This window comes from Labrus mixtus, chromosome 24, assembly GCF_963584025.1.
Source record: "Labrus mixtus chromosome 24, fLabMix1.1, whole genome shotgun sequence".
Classification (NCBI taxonomy): Eukaryota; Metazoa; Chordata; class Actinopteri; order Labriformes; family Labridae; genus Labrus; species Labrus mixtus.
In genome coordinates, this window is record NC_083635.1 from 3,135,757 (window position 1) to 3,159,083 (window position 23,327).

The window sequence follows — 23,327 nt, forward strand, 5'->3', positions numbered from 1 at the left end:
ACAACTGCTACCAGCAGTCTAATTTTGATTAAATAAGGATGGACAGTTCATCTGAAAAGCTTGAAAGTTGCCCGCACAACAACATCTTTTACTCATTCACAGTGATAATAAAGCTTTGGAGACACTTAAATGTTTCCTGTGGCTTTTGGTTGATAAAAAAAAGCACAATAAACCACAAGATATCTCACAAAATCGTCTCCCAGTCTCTGCTCACATTTAGCCTGTCACATTATTCTAAAATACAGCCCTCCGCTTGCACATTCAGCTTTGTGTTTGCCCTTAAAAATACATGAAGCAGTACTTTTACAGCAGCCCATACACTGAATTAATTCAACATCTCCTCAGGTCTGACCTTCAGACAAAATTCAAGCATTTTACACCCTGAGCTGCATCTGCTTTTCAATTCACTGTGAGTGGCGTTATAATACATTTATTATCCATGACAATAATTCATATATTCTTTAAAATGAATTGTTTATAATGCTCCGATAAAATCACATTTTTTTAGTGAAGAATTGGTTTTGTTTCAATGATAATCCTGTCTTAATATTTTACCATTGTTCTATAACATTTGATGAAATGCTATAACAGATAATACATTTTGCACCTCCCCACTTACCACTAACATCACAATAAACCTCATTAATATACCATAATACCCCCAAAATATCAGAAAAATAAACCTTTATTAGACATTTATTGGATTTAATAGCATATTGAAGATGTGATGTTGTCTTTTAACTGTAAATGATATAAAGGTTTATAAGATAAGTTAATATATAATATATATAAATACTATATATTCTGTTGTATTTCAAGAACACGTGTTATTACGTGTTGTATTTCTATTACCACATCATATTAGTGCTTCTGTCCGTTTTTCGTTTTGATGGGAAAACAGATTATTCGTAAACATCCTGGATTTTAGGTCATAATCTCATACTAACTAAAGCCAAATAGCCTTATTATTATTTTTGATAGTCAAAGCTCTTCCAGATCCCTCGTTTTTTTGTCATTACAAAACACTACATCCCTGTTTAAGTCAGCCAATTCAACTATAAAATTCTTCACCATTATATGAATACTTTTATTGCTAACTTTTGCCATGCAGACCTTCTGTATCTGAGCTCTGGAGGTAACTGTGCATCACCTCTCCCATCTGCTGCCTGCTCCTGCCGCGCTTGCGCAGTGCGGCTCTCCATCATTTCCAATATCCCAGTGTAGGAGAACCAGCAAAGGCAGAGAACTAATGGGTAGGCTTCTTATTCTTATTTTTCATCAGGTCAGAAACGCACTGCTGCTTACATGTTTCACTGTTTCAGCTCCGATATGCATTCGCGGGAATGCCCAGGTAAGAACGGGCTGTTTACGGGTTGATTTGACGCAGACAGAACCGTTAAAGCGTCTCTCTCTTCTTCTTCGCTCTCTCTCTGCAAACGCAGCGGCTGTTAGCTAGCATGCTAGGCTAACCCGTGCTAACTCGGCCTGGCCCTGGCCTTGCCTGGACCCCTTTGGACGCGGGCCTAGCTGTTTTTTTATTCGACAATTTGAAGTCGGAACCTGCCTTGGTTGCTCTCGACGTGCACAACACCGGTTTCGGATCGTCAATTAAATGCTAAAATGTTATTAGCGTAGTCGAGCTCGCCCTCTGGTTCATTTTCGTTACAACAAGCTAGCTGGCTAACTAGCTAGCTGAGTAACGGGAGCTAGACAGCTGACGCTCAGGATGCTAACAGAGCTAGCCGAGATGCTGAGTCCAATGCATCAAAAAGCAGAGTCAGACAGACAGATTTCGGTTGTTGACACGGTCTCTTTTTAACATAAAGGCTTACAGACTGTTGCCTTTTAGCCCAATGTGTCCCTGTGGGGTAAAATAAACAACACTTAACGCCAGATTACTCTCGTTAAAACGGTAATAAAGCAACACTTGGCACAGTTGATGGACTAGTCTGGCTAATGTTCTCAAAGCTAATTTGCTATTATCTAACAGTCAAGCACCTTTGGTTGCTTTGGTAGTGTACACAAGCGGTTGTCATGTTGTCCAGTTTTAGGGAAAAAAGTCTTGTCATGCAGCTAGCAACGAAGCGAACTTGTGCAGCTGTCAACTTTGAAGGCTGCAGCAGGACAATATGGCTAATTTACCCCTATAGCTAGCCTTAGCCTGCTCCAAGGGGTTACAGGAAGATTTAGATGCTAGGTTGAGAATTAATGGATTTAATCTCACCTAGTACTAAAAGAGCAGTGATGGATTTCTGTGGGTTCAATAAGAGGAGGTTGTTCTGTTTAATGGGTGCACAGTTTGTGTTTTATTCCTTTCATTTGTATCATATTCAAGATTATACTCCACTTGCTTTTTTCAGGTAACTTATATTGCTTCACTGAATGCATTTCTCAGAGATCCCATGAGCTCTAAGTGAGAATTTAAATGCCCAGAGGTAGCATTTATGATGCCCTACACTGACTAGTCAACCTTTATTGTGCATGTCAGATGTTAAATCTCACAAGCACAGTGCCTTTTCAAGGTGACATGAAGTAGCACCAAATCTTGTAATAAACTGATCTTAAATCATTCCACCATGCAACATTCCTGTTGGTTACCTGCTTCTTAATTAGGACTGTGCAATTAATCTTTATTTTATCATTAGTGTGATATGAGCATTCACAATATACATAGTGCAAAAGTCTGTTTTATTATTATTACAATAAAACAGTTTGAATGAATTCAAGCCATGCTTTCTCACTCCCCATGTGTACATTGTACCCGCTGTATGGAGGCCTGGCATGACGTCCATGCTTTCACACCATTTTGATGCATGCAGATGGAGCTAAAGCTTGCAATTCACATCGCAATTCATATCGTTATCCACATATTGTACACTGTTATAGCACACTGCATGTCATGCTGGCCTACTGTTAATGTCAACTGGATTAAATATCTGCAAAAAACATATATAGTGTGTAATAACTCATTATGAGAACTCTGCCAAAAACTTGTCAGCTAGTGCTTACGTAGTTTGGTATTTTTGCAAATGCATCATATCCCCTAGAATCTGTTCGACTGAAACCATAGGTTGTGTAATTAATGATGATATTGAAAGTATCTTCAAAATCGTCAAGCCTAAAATAATACATGTGTAGTTAAACATTGCAAGGTACACAACATATTGATATGCAAATAATTATGAGTGTAGAAATATGGGCATATGGGATATGTTTGTTTGCAATCAGAGTGCAAAGACATTTTGATAGTCTAAACTTTTGACAACTCCTAAATACACATCTTAAATTGTTTACACAGTTTAAAATGTTTTGTATGCTTTTCGTGATATCATTTCTTGGAGAATTTCTAAATGCGTACTGTCTCTAAAATCCACGTCACTTAAAGATTGAGTCAATTATTCTAATTTTTAACCAATTTTAACAGGACTACGAAAAACAAGTTATTGAGACTAGTTCGCGGCTGCCTGTGTGTTGCCTGCAACATATCACTATACAAACCACTTTTACGGTGCCAGCATTTTAGTGAAAATAAAATACTTTGCACACCAACATCTTGTTTGCACATATTCCTCCAAATGAAGACTTAGAGGAAGCACTTTAATTTACATAAACTTCCATCCTTAATGGACACCAAATTTAGTTACTGAACCTTTGATGCGATTTCTTATCGAGAGCATATTTGTCTTTCCGAGACGGCCCTTCTGTAAGTCTACTGTACTGATGTATTTCTCTGAATTAACTTCTGTTCTTGTTCCACATTGATTGTATGAAGATAGCAGCTGGTTTTAGTCCAAACCTTTAGCATTCCCGTCAACATGCAATGCCAAAGATGGTCCTTCTCCCCCAAAAGAGTCAAATGTTATGTTGGGGAGAAAAAGTTGGTATGATTTTGTTTTCGAATTTAACTGTTCATATTTATGATAAACTCAGATTAACCCTGGCCGTGCTACAAAATTTACGAGTTGCCCTCTACTTTGTAGTCTTGTCTCAAATCGCAGAACTCGGTGACTTTGCAGTGATGTCAGACAAACAATAACCTTTCTTGACAGTTATTACAGACATTCCTCCCTAATATGATTTGTGACGGTACTACAATGCTGGCAATTTCTGTAGTGCAGACTAAGGACATTTTACATTAAATTTACATAACCTAGCATAACCATCGCTTTTGGGGTCATAAATAACTGAAAGAATAGGCAAAAAGATGAAGATGCTGCAGCCCTGACAAGTAACTTGAGGCGTGCACGTCAACTATTTAGCTGCAGCGACTAAGGCTTATGCTGTAAAGGTACTTCATAATCCATTGCTGCACATCTAAAAGTTCAATGCTGACTTTAGACCATCTTTTTGGTGAAATAAAAATCCACCTGAAGCTGACTCCAGTGCAGATATAACTGCGTTCACTCTGCATTTGTCCTCAGTTTGACCACCACTATGATCCTCTCTGTCCTTTCTCTACATCTGTTTTTCTTTTCATTTTAAACGATGCATGCAAAAAGGCAAAAAAAACATTATGTTAGAAATGATCAACCTGCAGCATAAGGTTACAGATTTGCAGGTACGATGTTCTGCTTCATTTGGACCTGCTAGAGGAAACTGTGTGGGGAGATAAGCATTAAAATAGAAAGATTTGAGATTGAAATTTGTGCTTTACATTAACGAGGTGGCAGATTTACAGGGAGTTGCTTTGCCAAAGGTTTAGATGAAATCATTTGGCTAAGGCACAAATGCAGTTTTTAATCAAAATGACTGATTTGAATCTGGTCCAGGACTTTTGCTGCACATAACTGCCCTCTGTCAGTATCCTACTTGCAATATCTTACATGATTTGAGCAAACAAAAAAGACCATGTACGAGATAACCACTTTATAAATGGAGGTTAAATTGTGACATCCTAAAGCAGGGACTCTGCACTAAGCTCTTGTTGGAAAAATATAATTTTCCCTCCAATGTGAAGACAACAATTGAATACATGTTTTCTCTGTTACCTCTGCATTTTCCAAACATGGACTTGTGGGAAATAAGATTTTAATGATGTGCTGGTTGTGATAGGACGCTGCGCATCTCTCCTGAGATGATGAGGTGTTACTGTTGCTGCTGCGTTTATTTCCAGACAAACAGCGTACGTTTAAGTGCTGCTGCCTTGTTTTTTATACTGTGCCACGGGTACCTCTCTTCCTCTGTGCTGGTGTCACTGGGTTTGGTCTCAGCAGCTCGCAGGGCAGTTATGAGTCAGCAGCAGCAGCGGCGGCTGAGAGGAGGCTTTGCATGAAGCTCCTTCACTCACGTACAGAGTTCAGCCGATTTTACAGCTTTGATGGGCTCATACCAGTGTTTGAAATTCTTTTCTGAGAGAGAGGGGGGATGAAATATTGCCAATATTTCAGCGTGAAAATAAATCCATCCTTGGTACAATATAATTTGATGAAACAATTTGTCTTGATTACAAAATCTTTTGTCCAAAATGATTCAAATGTCATATTTTAAAGTATTTTGAAGCATTTGTACCGTTTTAAATGTTGTAAAATAGTCATATTCTGTAAGATTTGCTCAATAAAATTATTTTTTGAATTGATCACTGTTGGTTATAAATGAAGGCTGTTCTGGTCTTCATCCTTTATTTTATTGTACAAAGTTGCACCCTGGTTTAGAGGTGTCCTGAACCATAGATCTGAATGATTCTATTGTTTGAAATTCCATAATCCAATTTCTTTAATGTAAAAAGTAGTAGTGAGTGTTAACATTTCAAATGATTTCACAATCTTTATCAAAATAGTGTCTTGGGAGACATTGGGATTTCAAAGAATCTATATAAGAATGTACTGTGATGGCTCAATCATGGCTTTACATCCCTACTCCTGATACACCAAAAAGTACACCATTGCAATATTAAAAGCTGTTCCTAAGCAGGCAGAGAGACCTGCGTTTAAACAACACAAGGGGCTACCTTGGTGGGCATGTGTTGCCTTAGGCTCAGTTTAGAAAATGAAATATGATCCTGGGACTCCAGTATGACTAACAGATCTTTAAATCTACAGGATTATAAACCTCCAAGACACTCAACAGCATTTTGTAGTCCTCTCAAAGGGGATTTTATATGTATTTTTATCTTAACACTAATCACAAGCTCAACAGAAGAAAAGCAGCGTTCATGCTCAAGAGTAACCTACTTTTTTTTATGATTGGCCGCCACCAATCTTCGATTGACGACACCATGTTGAACTGTGGAAAAAGATATCTGGTAAAACGCTTTTGCCGGATTGTAACGTGGACGGTCATACTTTCTTTTAAAACCAAATTTCAATTAATGCAGGGGTAACGTTGGTGTGATTAAAGTCTAATTTCAGCAATGCAGAAAATAAGCGATAGGCCTGTAACTACAAGTAAACAAGTGTCAGAATATTCAATTACTCACTGTGTTTTCTCTTCTGTTTTGCTCTCACAGGAACCATGGGAAAACCGCTACCCAACCACATTTGGGATCCAACATGTTGAACACACTTAACTTGTCAGACTGAAGGACTGTTTCCTGAGAGACAAATGGTAAAAAACTCAAAATACAAGACTCGAAGTTGGCTTAATCAGACAAGATGCACTAATGGAAGTCAGTGCTCCGTTTAGCCCCCTAACCATGAAGCAGCTCAAAGGGTAGGGTCTGCCGTGAGTTCGCCTCACCCTACCCAACTACCCACCACCCCACCACCCCATCAGCTCCACCTGAGAGCAGAGTCCCACGTTGAAAGCATAATCCTGCAGCTCTACCCGTCTCTACAACCCTACCACCACCTCTCCACTACCACGGCTTTGGAAGACGAACATGACGTGCATCGTGAAGACGCTGGTTGATGTCTGATATATATCCCTCTGAGGTGTCGAGCGTAAAACCAGCAGAGCAATGAATGGCGGAAAGGACTGTGACACGGGAGATGAGAGGCAGGCCGCCCCTGTCCAGGTCCCCATCGGCTGGAAGCGCAAGGCGGATCATGGCGGAGGGGTGGTATACGTAAGGTATGAAGAGTTCCTCAAAGATGTTTCATTAATGACTTGGCATTAGTTTGACATAAATGAAACAGAGAAAAATAAAAAACCTCTGATTGTAGAGGCCATAGATTGTTCCATCTTAGTGCAAAATATATGGAGATCAGTGAAATTGTAGACTTCATGTCCTGGACCATGTCTATTACTAATGTAATAGATCGGTAATAAAACGTGATGTTTCTTACCGATTTTTCTAAATCTAAAAGCCCCCAGCAGTTCTGTTTTCCAAACACACGATTAGAGATTCTGTAATTGATTAGCTCTGCAGGAGATGATTAGAAATGTGGTGACTTTTGCTTTCAGTGTGAAGTAAAATCATTCCTTCAGGCCCTGATGCTGCAGTTTATTTAGCATCTAATAGCTGATAAACTAAAAAATATTATATCTTTGGCAGTACCTCTACAGATGAAGGCCACATGTTGGGACAGGAGTATACAACAATTCTGATAAACAGTGGTTCATCACCACAAAAATCAGCCCAGCTTGTTGAACAAGGACATATTTACTAATGCGTTGGATCCTTCAGCAGTCGTGGTCTCATGCAGACTGGAAGTTGGTGTCCTTTCTGGCATCTGAACTCCGGCACGTGTATTTACCAGTCACAATGAACCAAAGCAGTTGGCTGGTGTCAGGTTTATTTTGGGTGTTGGAAAGAATCCTGTCTACTTCTGTGACCGTGGCCTGATACTGTCACTGCACACATGTATTTGCTCATGTTCTTTTACATTAAAAGTGTGCATTTGCTGCAGGGATGTCCAACTGTACATTTTTGATGTGACTGATGATTCAGCCTGTGGTTGTTATGTCACACTATCACTGTGTATGTTTAATGGGATCAACAGATGGTACATAGTGTTCTTCATCGTTGGTGGACAGTTTGAAATGTGTCACTGGAGATTTATTCTCTGCTTTTCTCAATCTTTTAGTGCAAAAGGGTCTGTCTTATTTCTCATGGGTGAAACCTGCTTTGCAGCAGCAGTGACCTTCTTATCACACTCCAATTATTTACTTTTAGTCCTTTACTATCCACGGGTTTGCAGACTTTATATAAGGAGATGATGTCACCCATTGTTTATGACTATAGTTTTGAGCTTTTGATATATCCATTGTCTGATAAACTGGAGGAGTTTTTATTGAGAATAATACTGTCCAGTAGCTGATGTCCTCTTCTGAAGAACAGTTTTCTCTCTTTATAGATACGAAACATGTTTTAAATTGTTCTTTTAATACGTACAGATGGATGAATTCCACTGTGCTGTAGCGCTGTTGAGTGGGAGGATTTTACCTTTTGATTTCATGGTTGCAAGCCTGTAAAACCTGCAGCAGAACCTGCCTGAAGCAGCTGCTAACCCACCTTAAAAAATCATTTATGTGTCTGTCAGTGGAGAATTCCTCTGTGCAATGGTTTTACTCTTCTGAGTCAGGGATAAATTCATGGTGGGAGAACTAGACTTTTGTAATATTTCCATATAAAATGTTCACTTTGGTACAAAAACAAATCTGTGGTTTGGTCCAAAAGTAGAGAAGAGGTATTTTAAACAATGCAAAAAGGGCTGCAATGCTAAATATCACAGAAGTATTTGTTCATTGGAGCTACACCAGCTGGAGTCTCTCCACATCTTAACGTTGTTTTCTCTCTGCAGTCCCAGTGGCTCGTTGCTGTCCAGCTTGGAGCAGGTGAAGACCTACCTGCTGACAGATGGAACCTGCAAATGCGGCCTGGAGTGCCCACTCATCCTCCACAAGGTAATTTTTATCATCTTAACTCATTTAAAACACAGCCGGGCGGAGAGTTTACAGCTGCCTCTTAACTGAGGCTCCAGGAGGTGGAAGTACCAATACACAAATGAAGTTAAAATGCTGTTGTCCAAAATATTACGCCTGAACAAAAGATTTAAAAACTGTCAGTCAAACCTAAAAATGTATTAGCACATGACGCTATTGTTCTAGAAATGTCGCTCCTGGTCAAGCTTTTATTCATCAGCTGTTAGCTTAATGTTAAAAGTGAAAATGATGAGACAGGTTGTGAAGTATTATTTTCAAGATCCCAATAGCAGACAACATCTAACTGGATTTCGGGTTTAGTTGGAGTGATCATGCATTTGGTCCCATCCCTGCTGTTTAGAGACGATGAAATCGAACACCTCAAAGTGTGTTTTTTAAGGAGGAGATCGTTTGATCTCTAGTTTCCACAGGAGGAACAAGAAATCATTGTATTTTCAATCCATAAGCCTCATACATTCATGTTCATAAAAAATAGGATGGGCACGATAATGTTGAAGTCTTCTTTTATATTTGTTTAAATTCTTTTTTTGTCTCAACAGCAGTTAATAAGTCAAATGCTCTAAAAATGGTTGTCAGTTTAATGATTTTATTTTGACAGAACTTGCCTACCATAGCTTAAATTTAAGCATTTTCTTCTGCAAAAATGACTGTCATTTTGATGGACACGTTAACTGATTGTCATTTGACACAGACCTATTGTTGGTAATTAGGAACTTTCCAATTGTTATAGATGCAGTTGCTGCAACTCATTAACATGAGTGTAAGCAAAAGGCTTCCTCAGAATACATTATGTCCTCATTCAAAATAGACAATCAGCTCTTGTCCACGACAAGTCAAGACGGGACACATTTTCTACAGCTGAAAATTAGAGAAATTGATGAGGGAGGAAATCAACATGTCTGAGAGAAGGAAATGGTGTCACACTGTTCAAGTCAAGGTTAAACCAACTTCTGACAGGCTATTGTTAAAAGTGATGCTTTTGTTTCTGTAGAAATGGATCAAAAAGTAAATCCCAAGTTGGAAGGTGGCTGTAAAAACGTTTGTAGTTTCGTCCTTCATAGAGCGCTGTGGCTGTGGTCAGCTTAAATTAACGTCACAATGAACCCCAAAAGGGAGCGGTTTCCACGGAATAAAGGTACAAAATTGTCCAGAGAAAGCTCTCCTGCAGCTTAATTCACTTCTCCACTCCCTTCCATATGCTTGACAATGTATGAATCAATTTGAAACACCAATCCACAGATGTGCAGATGCTGTGAGGAATCCACAGTCTCACATTACAAAGGGTAACCCAACAGATTATCCTTCTTGAAGCTAAATTTGTCCCCAACACACCATGTCTGTCCTATCAGGCCATTATATTGGGCTTATGTAGTCTTGTTTTGGAAACATTTTGACTTCCCTACTCCTTGAATTATCCTATGATGACACAAAATGATGACACAACATTTTCAGAACATTAAACTGATGTCAGGGTTTGCTTCTTACGTGTGTCACATTCTATTAAACTTATGTTTAAACTTAGAATAGATTATTTTCTGCTTTGAGACATCAATCTTACTCATTGGCATAGAATATGATGTATATGTGTGGTACAATTTTTCAACGGCAGCGGTGAATGTATATCTAATTAAATATTGTTCTCCTTAGGTGTTTAACTTCGACCCAGGGGCAGCTGTCCATCAGAGGACAGCAGAGGATGTGAAAGCGGATGAAGACGTCACCAAACTCTGCATTCACAAGAGGAAGCTTCTGGCTGTGGCTACGCTGCACAGGAGCATGGAGACGCACCCACCTCTGACACTGACCAGTCCAGGGGGAGGTAAGAGTACCTGTAAATCCAGCTCTATCAACTTAATTTGTGGAATGTTTGATTTAAGGTAATTTATTTTCCTTGTTCGCCAACCAGTCTGGTCAGTTGATAACAATGACTTTCCTGTTTTGTCTTAAATGTTGCCCAAGTTATTAGTATTGGTTTGACGTAAATATTCTTTATGACCCCTCAAGGTACATCATCAGTGGTCTCTGCGCATTCAACGTCTCAACGAGCAATAAGGACTAAACCCCATGATGGTCTGCCAAATGCTGTTGGACAAGACTGCAAGAATCCTTTCAAGATGATGATGGCAGCTGGACAGCAGCAGCAGCAAAGGCTGTATCTACCCCAGGAGATGGGTGGAGCCCAGCAGCCTGACCTCTACACTGGGTACCCCAGGCAGCAGAGGCTGGGCGGTGGGGAGCCAGGCCCCAAATCCCCGTACCGGGTTGGGTATGGAGGCATGCTGAGCCCACCTCCCTCCAGTGCTAAGCTGTATGGAGATGGTGCTCAGTCTCCCAGTGCAGACACTCTAGGCAGTCCTGATGGCTTTCCAAGGACAAATCCTTGTGGGTTTCCAGGAGCTGGCAGTCCTGGTTCAGCATCTATCCATGGTAACACTAGGACTCCTCTTTCCCCACCCAATGTTTTGCTCCATGGCTCCCCTGCAGGCCAGCCATCCTGCGCCATGACAGGGAGGACTAGCACGCCCCTCTCTCCGACGGCCACTGCCAAAAGCCCTGTCATGAACATGAACATGCCTCGGGGGAACTTCCCCCCTGGTATGGATATGCCCCGTGCAACGTTTCACCATAAAACACAGCCCCCTATGCATCCTGTACCCCCTCCATCCATACCACCATCCTGTGCCCTTCAGAAAAGGCAGTTGACTTCTGAAAAAGACCCCTTAGGCATCCTGGATCCCATTCCCAGCAAACATGTCAGCCAGCCCTCCAACAATGCCCAAAACCCCTCAAACTTCCAGCCTAACATCCACTCTCAGGTACCAATGATGAATGTAAACATCCCCCCTCCCACCATTGTTCCCTTGCCAAGCAACTTACCTTTGCCCACAGCGAAGCCTGGGCCTGTGGGACATGGCGGCCATGTTCAAAGGACTCAACAGGGGGGTCCCACATCCTCCATGTCCCCATCCCCTGTCACCTCTCCTGTCCACATGGGTGGGCCTGCTCTTGGGAGAATGGAGGCCTCCCCTCATCGGTCACGCTCATCCTCCACCTCCTCCGACCACGGGAACTTTGCAATGCCCTCGGGCCACCAGGCCCCGTGTGGCACTATGAAGGTTCCTCCTCGTTCCCCCAGGTCTGCAATGGGATCTCCCAGGCCAGCCATGCCCTCCAGCCCCTCCACCAACAAATCTGACCCACATTACCAGTACAAGGACTCCCAGTTGCTGCCAGGGATGGGAAACTCGATTAGCACCCAGCAGCACAGCAACTCCATGTACTCACCCACTTCTTCTTCCTCGTCATCCTCTTCTATGGCAACCCCTAGCGCTTCCCAGAAGGGCCACCCAGGACTCCTGGGGATGCCCCTCAACCAGATCCTAAACCAACAGAATGCTGCTTCCTTCCCCGCCAGCAGTCTCTTGTCAGCCGCAGCCAAAGCACAGCTAGCAAATCAAAACAAACTCAGCGCTGCTGGCAACAGCACTGCTGGCATGGCTGGTGGTGGTGTTGGTATGGCAGGCATGGGGGCAGTTGGGGGTGGTAACGGAGGAGGCAGTGGGCACCCTGGCCCTATGAGCGGCCCTCGAGGCATGGAGGGACACAGCACTTTAAACTCAATGCTCCCGCCAAACTCCACCATGCTGCTCAACAGTCCTGAGGGTCAAAGTGGTCGGGCAGCTCTGAGGGACAAACTCATGGCCCAGCAGAGGGACCCCATGCGTAAAAGGAGACAGTCCTCAGGCAGTGCTGCTGTGAACCACGATAACAGTAACAACATGGTCTATAGTATGCTAAACAAACGAGGCATGGGAGGACCCCACATGCAGGGTCCCAGTGCCACTGAGCAGCTGCGAAAAGTGGGCAGACTTGGAAACCTTCCACCAAACACCTCCATGGCCCAACTTCTTCAGACCATGAGCTGCCAGAGCTCCCACAGCATGGTTGGTAACAGCCATCGTCCAGGTCTAAGTCCCGGGCAGGGGTCTGGTCCTCAAGGAGGAGCACAGCTGCACTACAACGACAGCACAGGTATGGTCCCCGGTGGCCCTCAGCAAAACCTCCTAGCTCAGCAGAGGCTGCGAGGCCCAGGAGATGCAATGCAGCACTGCCAGAGCATGGACCCCACTGGGGGCCATCTGGGCCCTCGTCAAGGCCAGTTCCCTGACATGATGGTCAAGATGCAGGCCTCATCAATGAGTAACTGTGGACCCATCGGGCCGGGAGGGGTGCCGTTGGGCCCTGACGGCATGCCACTGGGACGCCAAAATGCCAACCCCCCACCGCTGTCCCATCCAGGCCCTCACCCATCGCAACAGAAACTTCTGCAAAGTATGGGACGGAATAACATGGTGGTGATGCCTCATGGAGGTGTCAATGGAAGCTGTACACAAAACATTTCTGATACAGGTGAGTAGTCAGCACTATGATGTAAAACTGTTCAACTGTATTTATCTTTTTTCATATCTTACTAATGCTGAGCAATCACTGAAATCATAAACATTGGTCATCCTATCAGTAACTTGGGACCAGAGGAACCTACATTTATAGCCAAATTACCACACTATCATTTTGTCAAACCACAGTGATGATTTAAAGTACTTTTCAACTGTTTCTGCTATGTGTTTAAATAGTGCAAATTATTTGCATACAGTTCATTCATGATAATAATCCTGTGCACTACAATGAACAACATTTGTAGTATGATCATTCCAGCTCTGCATCTCAACGACCCAACTGTAAGATATTATTATTATTTAAATAAACAGCAGCTCCTTAAATTTTCAACTTGTTCAAACAACATGAAAATCGCTGCAAGTAATTATTTGGCGTTTAAAACGAACAAAAACTGAGCAGCTACAGTCCGAGCAGACCTCCATCTTCCTGGAGGATGGTGTTGATATCATGTGCAGTGAATTAGCCTATACCTCCCCTCCCTTCCTCGTGATAAGTTTCTGTCTTTATGAGTGAACTAAAACCAAAGGATTTAGGTGATAGGCCCCGAGCCGAGACAGTCGGGCTCCTCCAGGATCTGTGAGCTAATGAGCAGGCCCCTCATCTCTGGAAGCTCAGCTAATTGTCAGTCAGCCAGTGTTTCTCTTTGTTTTATTTGTATGCTAGCATCAGTCAATGGTGTAAGAAGATGGAAATGGGATCTGGATCTCGTTTTAAGGGAAGCAGCCCAGATAGGGCGTTCGAAAGAGCTTCTCCCGGCTAGCTGGTCGCTATAGTAACGATAGACCCTGAATAGAGACCAGAGCGAAGCCTTTGATGAGTGTTTAGGCCTGTGTGTGTGTTTGAATGACCGTGTGTGCACTACTTGTGTTTACAGTGTGTGTGTTTTAATTTATTGGTGTGCATGTGGATGACGTGTGTGTCACAGCATGTTTTTTTTTCAGTTTCTGTGTATAAAAGCACTGAAAAGACATAGATCTTGTGTTTTTTTCTGCCTGCTGCGGGGCCAGACGATGAGTTTATGTATTCATTGTGCGTCTGTGTGTCCTCATATGGTTTATAATGGAGATATCACCAAGGTCTGCTGCAGGCCACCTGTTCTTATCACCAGGTGTCCTGTTATTTTGTATATCTTCCAAGTCATTGAAATTCTGGTGGTCCTGTGCAGGTCAGGAGGCAGCCTGTGACGTTTGTCGCCACTCCTGGTCATTTTAAGTTGCAGTTTGGACTTCTAAATTTAAAATTTTCAAAGAGAATCTACAAAAGAAAGCTAATTTTTATCAGTATAATTGAAGGATGTAGTTTTACTTTCTATGTTTGGCAGAAATAACACATTCGCTTTTTTTGTTTCTAGTTCACCTAAAGAAGTCCTTTTGGCCCCAATCTCTATCAGTGTCCTACATTTTTGAACATCAGCCACAACCGAGTCTGATTTGGGGATGATACTTGTATAAACGCTGGTCACACTTTTAATTGAGCATTGGACCGTGTCACTACTGAACTCCCACTATTTTCCTGATAGGGAGTAGACATCCAATAGAATAATATTTAAGGATACTATCAAGTGAAATGCCAATGATCTATGACCACACCATTAGAACTAGAACGATGAGAGGGATTTTAGCATCTTTCTTGGCTGTTGTGCAGAACTCATCATGCTTAAGTGTTTGCATCCATTTTTTTTGCTTAAGAATCAGCTAACATGTCATTAAGGCCTGGCAAAGAAGTTGAATGCATAGTTATGCATATATTTGTGTTTTGTTACTATTAACATTGCATTACCATCATAAGCTCTCACAGCTACAAGTGCCAATGCACATACAGTACATTCTTTTGCCATAATCAAAGAAAACAAGATACAAACATTTTGTCAACAGTGTTATCAAACTTTGTCTTACAGGGATTTTAGTGGTCTGTCTTTGGTTTTTGAAATATGAAAAGGAACCATACAGATGACCTGTACTGTAAATAAACCCACCTAGCCTCTCCTATCCTTTCCTTTCTCGGACCCCTGTTAGCAATGGCACATTAAGAACCCACATCCTCTTGGGGAAAAAATATATTCTGCCATCATTGGCAGATGTAATACCATACTTGAAGCTAATTTGGATGACATGTTTGGGATCTTAAGAGCCCTCAAATCTCTTTGAAAGTGGCCTAGTGAGTGGCTTTTTAGCATTAGCCTCTAGCCATCTGTTTCTAGACAGCTAGCAAGCTTTGAACAACCCTCCTGCCCCCTCCTCTTGCCATCAACAAATACCCCAAAGTTCATTGTAAACCCCCCCCAGACCTCCTGCCACCCAGCTGACCGCCCCCACATCCCCCAGCAGGGTAAAATCACACCACCCGACCCCCATAACCCCCCTCATCCACCCACACGACTCCCCCCACCAAGCTTCCTGGCAGTGGACAGCACCACCAATCATCACTCGGTTCCCATGGCAACCTCCCCCGGCAACAGCCGTCACTATATCATAGCAGTAGCGGAGGATATGGGGAGAAAGAGGGGGGGTTGGCCGTGTCGTGGCTCTCAGCGCTGGAGAGGAGAGGGAGAAATAAAAGAGGAGGAAAAAAATGGAGAGCACACACAGCTGCCCTTCAGCCATGTAGCATCACACCAGCTGCTCCACAAACACAAACACACACACACACACACACACACACACACACACACACACACACACACACACACACACACACACACACACACACACACACAACGCAGCGTTAGGCCTCGGAGATTTTGTATTTGCTTCCTCTTTGTCTGTACAACATTGCTGCTGGGCTTTCTCTTCATTCATTGATACATCTGTGGCCTCGATGGTTGTTGCTCATGTTCTGTCCCTGCACGCTTCGCTAACAAGTCTGTCCGCACCTCGCATCTGGCAGTGGGTCCGTCTGTTACTTCTGGTGCAACAGATTGTTAATGTGCAACTTTTTTTCTATTCTCAAAGGTTCTGATAAGAGACACTTTCACAGCTTTTTGGTTCATTTTCTGTTGGGAACTGTACATTTGAAAAGGTATACATTTCACTTAACTGCTACATAGAGTTGAATATTGCAACATCTTCGAGAATTGTAACGATACTACTTTTTCTGAGTGTTGAAGATCAGTTTTATCAAGTTAAGAAAATGTTGTAATAATTGTGTAATTAACACTGGGAAAGGAAAATTAATTTAGAAACATTACTTGTTTCATTTGTTGAATTTTAATTTAAATGTTGACTGCAATCAGCGAATCAAACTCAAAAATTTGTTAAACAAAACAATTAAGGAAAACCAGATCCTTTATTCTGATTTCATTAATGTCAGATCTTCCCTTTATGACTTGATTTGTCCTTTAAAGTGCCCTTTCTCTCCACTGTCAGTGTCACTTCTTTAAAGGTACAGATGTCCTTTTAACACACTTTGTATCTTCAAACTATTTTGCAGGAAACCCTTCATCCCTTGGCTGTGGTATGGGCGGCTTGCAGACACACATAAACACTGGTGGAGGTCAGATGTTCCAGCAGCAGGTTCATCAGGCCATGCAGCAGGGGGTGAGCTCACATCCAGCCTACCAGGGGCAGCAGCACTTCTCAGAAAACCACCCCTACACGGACAGCAGCAACACCAACGCCGGCTCCATGGCCTGCCTCTACCAGAACTACCAGGTGGGATGACGAGTATCAATTTGATCTCCTAGAAACTTTATTGTTTACTTTGATCTTTATTTTACCTTGCTGTTGTTTCCCTAGCAGGGGATGTTGCCACACCCTCATTTCGGGGAGGGGCAGCAGCCTCAAGGCGAGGGGCTTCCAGCGGGTACACCTGGCTCTGACAGGGGACCGGGTGGAGGCCCTGAGTCCGTGGACGCCATCTACAGAGCTGTGGTGGACGCAGCCAGCAAGGGCATGCATGTAACTATAACAACCACAGTGAGCGGGACCACACAGGCAAGTCCGGTGCCCGCCCTCAGCGCCATGAGTGCCTTCACTGCCTCGATAGGGGAGCCTGTCAACATCCCCAAAGTGGTCAGCACAGTCCTGCATGGACACCAGGAGGGGGACGTGTTAACTCAGCAGGCCAGACCGAGGCAGGTGAGGTCGGGGCGGGGTCAGAAGAACATGAATCCTGGAAAGAGCACTCCAGAAGGCCATGAGGCCAATGAATACTTCCGTTCTCCTGGCCGTGGGACTCCCAGAGGGCAGTGGGACGGAGAAGGGCAGCACGGGGGAGGCTTTGACGCTCATAGCAACAACAGCGCCTGGGGTGGTGAAGAGTTTCTGGAGTGTTCCACACATGTGAGGAGTAGTCCTTGCATGGAGAGACCTGCCAGCCTGGCCCCTGCCCCACCCTGCCCCACTGAAGGGTCCAACGACCATGGCTTGGTCCTGGCCCACGATAAGGCCTTCCTCGATGATGCCTATCGCTTCAACAACTGCAACCGGACTCCTGCTAACTACAAGGAGCGTCTGGAGCAGACGGTGGAGCGTTGCGCACACATCAACGGCGCCACTTCCCACTTCAACACCCGGAGTTACGGAGAAGTCCTTGGCCCCCCACGGCAGGAGCTTACGGGGGACGACCAGTCGCCGAGCTCCTCCACTAGCCTGGAGGGACCGCTGGCCACAGCCAAAGACTACAGCCACTACAATGGCCACTTCAACGGCATGGCGCCCAGTCCCTCGGACACGAAGAGCTTGAGCAGCGAGGAGGATCTACGTCAGCCGGACTCGCCCGCCTCGGAGCTGCTCCACTACCGCTCCAGGACCTTCAACATGGGAGAGCTGGTCTGGGGCCAGCTGAAGGGCTTCCCACCCTGGCCTGCCAAGCTGGCCGGGGAGGAACAAGTGCACAGCGCTGCTATGCAGCTGCGAGAGCAGGCCAAGGTGAGAAACGTCTCTGTGAACACCTGGCTGTGTTTTACAAGCCAACTTTAATGTTCAGACTAGATGAGACTGTAGAGGCACGGCTGATTTTAGCCTATTTCCAGCTATGTTTGCTTTAAAGTTGTCTTTAAGCTTTCTCAGAATATGTTTAGTCTGATTTGACTCAAGTTTTTCCAAACCTTTTGTATCACTTTAAGAAGGAAAAAAGCTGTTTTTGTCCATTGGCAACAACAGCAGCAGATGGATCACAAAATGCAGCTAAAGCAGAATTTCAGAATAGGAGAGCTCCCGCTAATGATGACTGCAGAAATATCTGGTGAACAGTACAAAATAATAACTGTAATTTTCTTTTTTCTGGTGTGAAATTGTTGACCTGTTAGCAAACATTTCCTTGATGTACTGAAATGTTTTCTCTTGTCTCCATGCAGGTAGAGCCAGAGAAACTAAAAACACTAACTCACGACTTAGAGGCACTTGACCGAGCCGCCAAAAGAGGCCTGAAGTAAGCAAACATACAAAAGTCCCAGAGATAACACTTGAATCTGTAACTGGCTGCTTCATTTGAATTGTAATGAATCTAAAAATATTATTGTTGTCTAACAGACAGGGGAAACTGAATAATCACTTGGAAGCTGCTATCCACGAGGCCATGAGTGAGCTGGATAAGATGTCGGGCACAGTGAGTATTTACACATCATCTAACCAATCATTTCTATCAGTCGTTAAGTGTTGACTTTAATCTGCCTACCTGCCCAGCTCTACAACATTTCTCTCTCTCTGTCTGCCATCAGATCCCATCGAGGGATCGTCAGGTGAAGCTCCCCAAGCCTAAGAGGAGGAAGATATCCAGATAACATTGAATGTGTTGTCCTCAAAGCCTTCGGAGACTTCGTCCGATCAGCCTTTGATGCAATCTGAGCTCTCCAACAGGTGCTACACATGGACATTCAGTGGTACATCTTCGTTCCATGATATCAACTTGACTTAATGACTGACCACAGAAGGTGCTGGAAATGTCCAATCACCGATACAGTTTAAACTGTTGAAGAAAAAAGACAAAGTAGAGAAGAACGTCAAAAACGGTTGCAATTTGTCTACAGCTCACTGAATTAACTATTTTTTTCTAGAATAAGATAGTAAAACAAACAAAAAAAGCTACAAGCATTACCTTACATATTTAAGAAAAATAGACAGTCCAAATATTTCTGATACATTTTCAATATGTATATAGATAATCCTGAAATTTCATGCTATTAAGAATTGTATGTAAATATTGTACAATGTCATGTACAAGCATACCTAATGCACATTTTATCTTTTATTGTACAAAAACAAAGCAGAAGTGTACCAATGTCTTGGTTTCTATTCAGAAATGCGGTTGTATACGGCCGCATGCATAGGATAAATAAGAATACAGCCTAAAGCTTTTATATGATGAACTGTAAGACGTGCTGTTTATTTTTCCTTTCATTAGTTTTGTAAAGGAACAGCAGTGGAACAGGCATGAGTATATGAGTTCTCCATTACGAAGGTCACTTCACGCCAGTTCAAGTGTTCGTTTGTTTTGGATTTTTAAAAAAAGAAAAACAGAATGAACTTTACCAGCAGAAAGTGTTCAGTGTTCCTCTAAAGCAGCTTCCATCGGCCGGACGAATGTTGGTAAATCTTCATCTGCTCCAGCATTAACTAAGACAGGAGAATCATGATATTCTGAGATCAGCTTGCGTGCTAAAAGGCTGGTTAGCAGATGATGATTTTTGTTTCAAAGCATGGTGACCGGTAGATGAAAGAAAGTCGGTTTATCTGCCATTTTAGGAGAAAAAATCCACCTGCAGGCACTTTGAAGTTTTGTGATGTTCATCTCAGGAGCTTTTCATTTATAGCTATGACATGTTTGTTTTTACGTCCGAGTCAAGACAGATTTTCCCAAATTAACTTTGTACAACTCTAAAGAAGCATCAGGAGTTAAATCCATTAAATCAATCTGCAGCGGTAACTCAGATATTTCTTAATTTAAAAACAGCGTAATGCTTAACTTTCTCTGGTTTCAGGTCCTCCACCCCAAGGACATTTCTTCATAATTTCTTGCATTTGAAAACCTTAAATTATCACCTAAATCATTGAATAATTAAAGACAAACCAGCAGGTTGATTCATGATAACAATCACTGGTTGCAGCTCAGTTTTTACAATTATACATGCATTTAAGTGACTTTGTTTACTGTTAATGCAGCTAGCCAATAATCACAATTAAGTGTTTGTCATTGACTTGATATTTCAGAACTCTTCTTACTTGACAAAGCTGATTGTTGACTAACAGACATGTCATCACATCCCGTTTACTAGACCTCAGTAGCTCTTGGCTTGTAGCTGCAGTTCCCTCTGATGGAGTTCTGCACCTTAAGGTACAGAAATATGTGTCAGGACTTCATCTATTATCTCATCGTTAGTATTTTTAAATACCAGGACAAACTGATGTTTGAAGAATTAGACTAAACTCTTACTAGATATAAAATAACTGCAACATATTCAAACTTAACATGGCATCATGTTCACATTAAAAACCCTGAATGCAGCATCAGCTCACTACTGAGAGTGTCTTCGGGTGGATTTTTCCTTCAGTCAGTTCTGTCATTATGTTCTCATGCCCGTCTGTACAGTGTTTTTCCTCCATGACTGTAGTCCTTTTTTCTCCACGACTCTAGCTTTAGGTAAAGTCAGCGATGTCAGAGGCAGAGTCTAGATATCATGACGAACACTAACTCAACAGCAGCGGAAGTATTTCTCACATTTAGGGGCCTTTTTGAAATCATTTGATTTGTCTTTTTTGTTTTGCATATTGATGTAAATTATTTATGTACAGTACTCCATATTTATTTTAAGCTTTACAAATATGCTAGATGGCAATAATACTACCAAGAGTTGAGAACTCAAGCCTTATATGTGTATATGTATGTTTTTCTTTTTGTTTTTCACAGTGAAGAATCGATCATGTATTCAGAGTCCATTACAAACACTCATGTTCCAGTTGATAGAAAAAGTGACCATTACAATAACACTTATTTCTTACAGTGAGCCTTTCTGGTCGGCTCTTTTTTGTTACAGTACGTGTTACGGATAAGTTCAAGGAAAAGATGTCTGCCTGCAGGACTGTACTATTTATAAAAATGCACATCAGAAAAAGGCAGACACCATTTGTGTCGGTAACAAATGCAGTTTAAACACTACTTGCCGGAAAGCGAAAGAATCACTTGATCAGTCTTAAAATCAACAGTATTGGGATCACAGAGGTGAAACACACACACAGCTGCTCCTGGAGAACAACAAACAACCTGAAATCACTACAGATTTATCAAGTGCAATATACAAATCCATGGCAACGATCAACAGCTTTTTTCTATTTTCAACATCTCCTCTGACCTGAAAATGCTCTAAAATGTCTATAACAAGTCCTAACCTCAAAACAATGAAGTAATTTATTTTAAGCTTTACCTTTTACACATAAACAAAAGTCCAGCTACCAGGCTCAAAAGTCATGTTATGTTTGAAGTTTTAACTCACTAAACCTCTGAAACGAAGCTCCAGTAACATTAAAGTGAAAAGAATCAGCATTCAAATAAGTAACTGATTATTAGTTTAACAGTTAATACTGCACTACTTTCTGGAGAGATTCTTCACAGTTAACACTAATATTAAAGCATATCTCAGCCTCATAGTGAAACTTAATACAACTTACATATTGAACTTGTAAAACAACTTTATTTTTAGTCTGCTCACACTTTTAACACTTTTGAAATCTGAGTTATCATGTATTGAGATCTCATCTGGATGCAATTCTCACCTTTTGTTGTTGTGTGCTACCTGAAAAATGCCGTAAATGTTTAAAAAAAAAAAGTCTTAAATTTGTGTCAAAAACAGTATTTCAAATCAAACAGCAGCTTATAAAGACATCTGTGCATTTAATGTCCAAGCTGTGCAAGGATGAAGAACAGACTTTAAAACACAAGGCAATAGCCGTTTGAAAACGTCTGTTCAAATACTTTGTAAGCTAAAACTTGTCAAAAACGTCCTCCCAATAAATCTATAAATTGTGCTATTTTTTGGCTTGCACACTCTAAGAATCTTACATTTATGGTTTTACGTAAATCTGTGGTCAGAAAATCAGAAATGTGATGTTTGTTGTTGAGAACTCGAGCTCTTTCGGTAAAGTTCATTCTGCCTCCCCTTCCCCGTTTTTTGTGCAATTACATGCAGGACCCCGGTGTCATGTTGGGATCCCATGTGTTATGGATCTGTTTGATCAGTTTCATGTTATTTGTGGTCAAGAGTTCAAAGCATTTTTTGTGTTTGAGATGGTCTGTGCGGTCTATTTTTTTTCCTCCTCCTGTCTGTTTTTGTGTGTGTGTTGAGGTGTGTGAGTGTGATTTTGAATTCCCCCCTAGTGAACTTTGTTTTCTGCACTCACTTTCACCCTTTCATTGTCAGTATTTTATTTTTACAACTTGTAATTGAGTATATATTTTCTCACTAATATATACTTTACAAAAAATAGACTCGCGTGAAGTATGATGTGCACTTGATTGCTCTTGTTTCTTTTTCTTTTTTGCATTAATGTGGGCTAGGGATAGTTTGTCAGAGTCCATCATTTTGAGATTGTTTGGACTTTTTTTAATGGTTTGATGTAAGCAGCATTTTTTGTAAATATTGTGAAACATTACAGGTCATGCAGTGATGTAACATTTTGAACAATGTTGCACAGATGTTTAAGATATTAAAAACATGGTCACTCTTACTTGAATAACATGCTGTGTAATGTGTTTTTATGCTCCCTGTTTCTTCTTACCTGATTATATCAAGTTTATTTTATTAAATTATTATTATTAGGTTTAACAATTAATTTAATTATGAGGTTTAAAAACAGCAGGGAAGTGAAAAGATTTGACTTACCAAAACTGGAAATATAATGCAGTTTCTTGTTGCATACTGCCCCCTAGTGGGCAGAAAAAGAGCACACATTAATTACAGTTAACTCAGTTTATTTCAGTATGATACGGAGCCCCTGAAGTCCCTAAAAGTAACCAAATATGCATCTTACGGTGTGCAACAATTATTATCATTACACTTTTACCAAGGACAAAACTAATGTAGGCCTACATTTACAAAACATATTTACTAGATG

General features: G+C 41.8%; 1 protein-coding gene across 2 annotated transcripts; it reads left to right on the plus strand.

The window, feature by feature from the left end:
- The first annotated feature begins 1,205 nt into the window (after nucleotides 1-1,205).
- Nucleotides 1,206-22,951, plus strand: LOC132959337 (methyl-CpG-binding domain protein 5-like). Of its 2 annotated transcripts, none has more exons than XM_061032256.1 (10): nucleotides 1,206-1,253; nucleotides 6,446-7,008; nucleotides 8,682-8,784; nucleotides 10,471-10,642; nucleotides 10,828-13,233; nucleotides 16,711-16,931; nucleotides 17,016-18,149; nucleotides 18,578-18,651; nucleotides 18,753-18,828; nucleotides 18,941-22,951. In XM_061032256.1, the coding sequence occupies exons 2-10, from the start codon at nucleotides 6,896-6,898 to the stop codon at nucleotides 19,001-19,003; spliced, it is 4,362 nt and encodes a 1,453-aa protein (XP_060888239.1). In that variant the 5' UTR covers nucleotides 1,206-1,253; nucleotides 6,446-6,895; the 3' UTR covers nucleotides 19,004-22,951. The 2 variants fall into 2 exon arrangements, with proteins under 2 accessions (XP_060888239.1, XP_060888240.1); XM_061032257.1 differs by having other exon boundaries at nucleotides 17,019-18,149.
- Nucleotides 22,952-23,327: the final 376 nt, after the last annotated feature.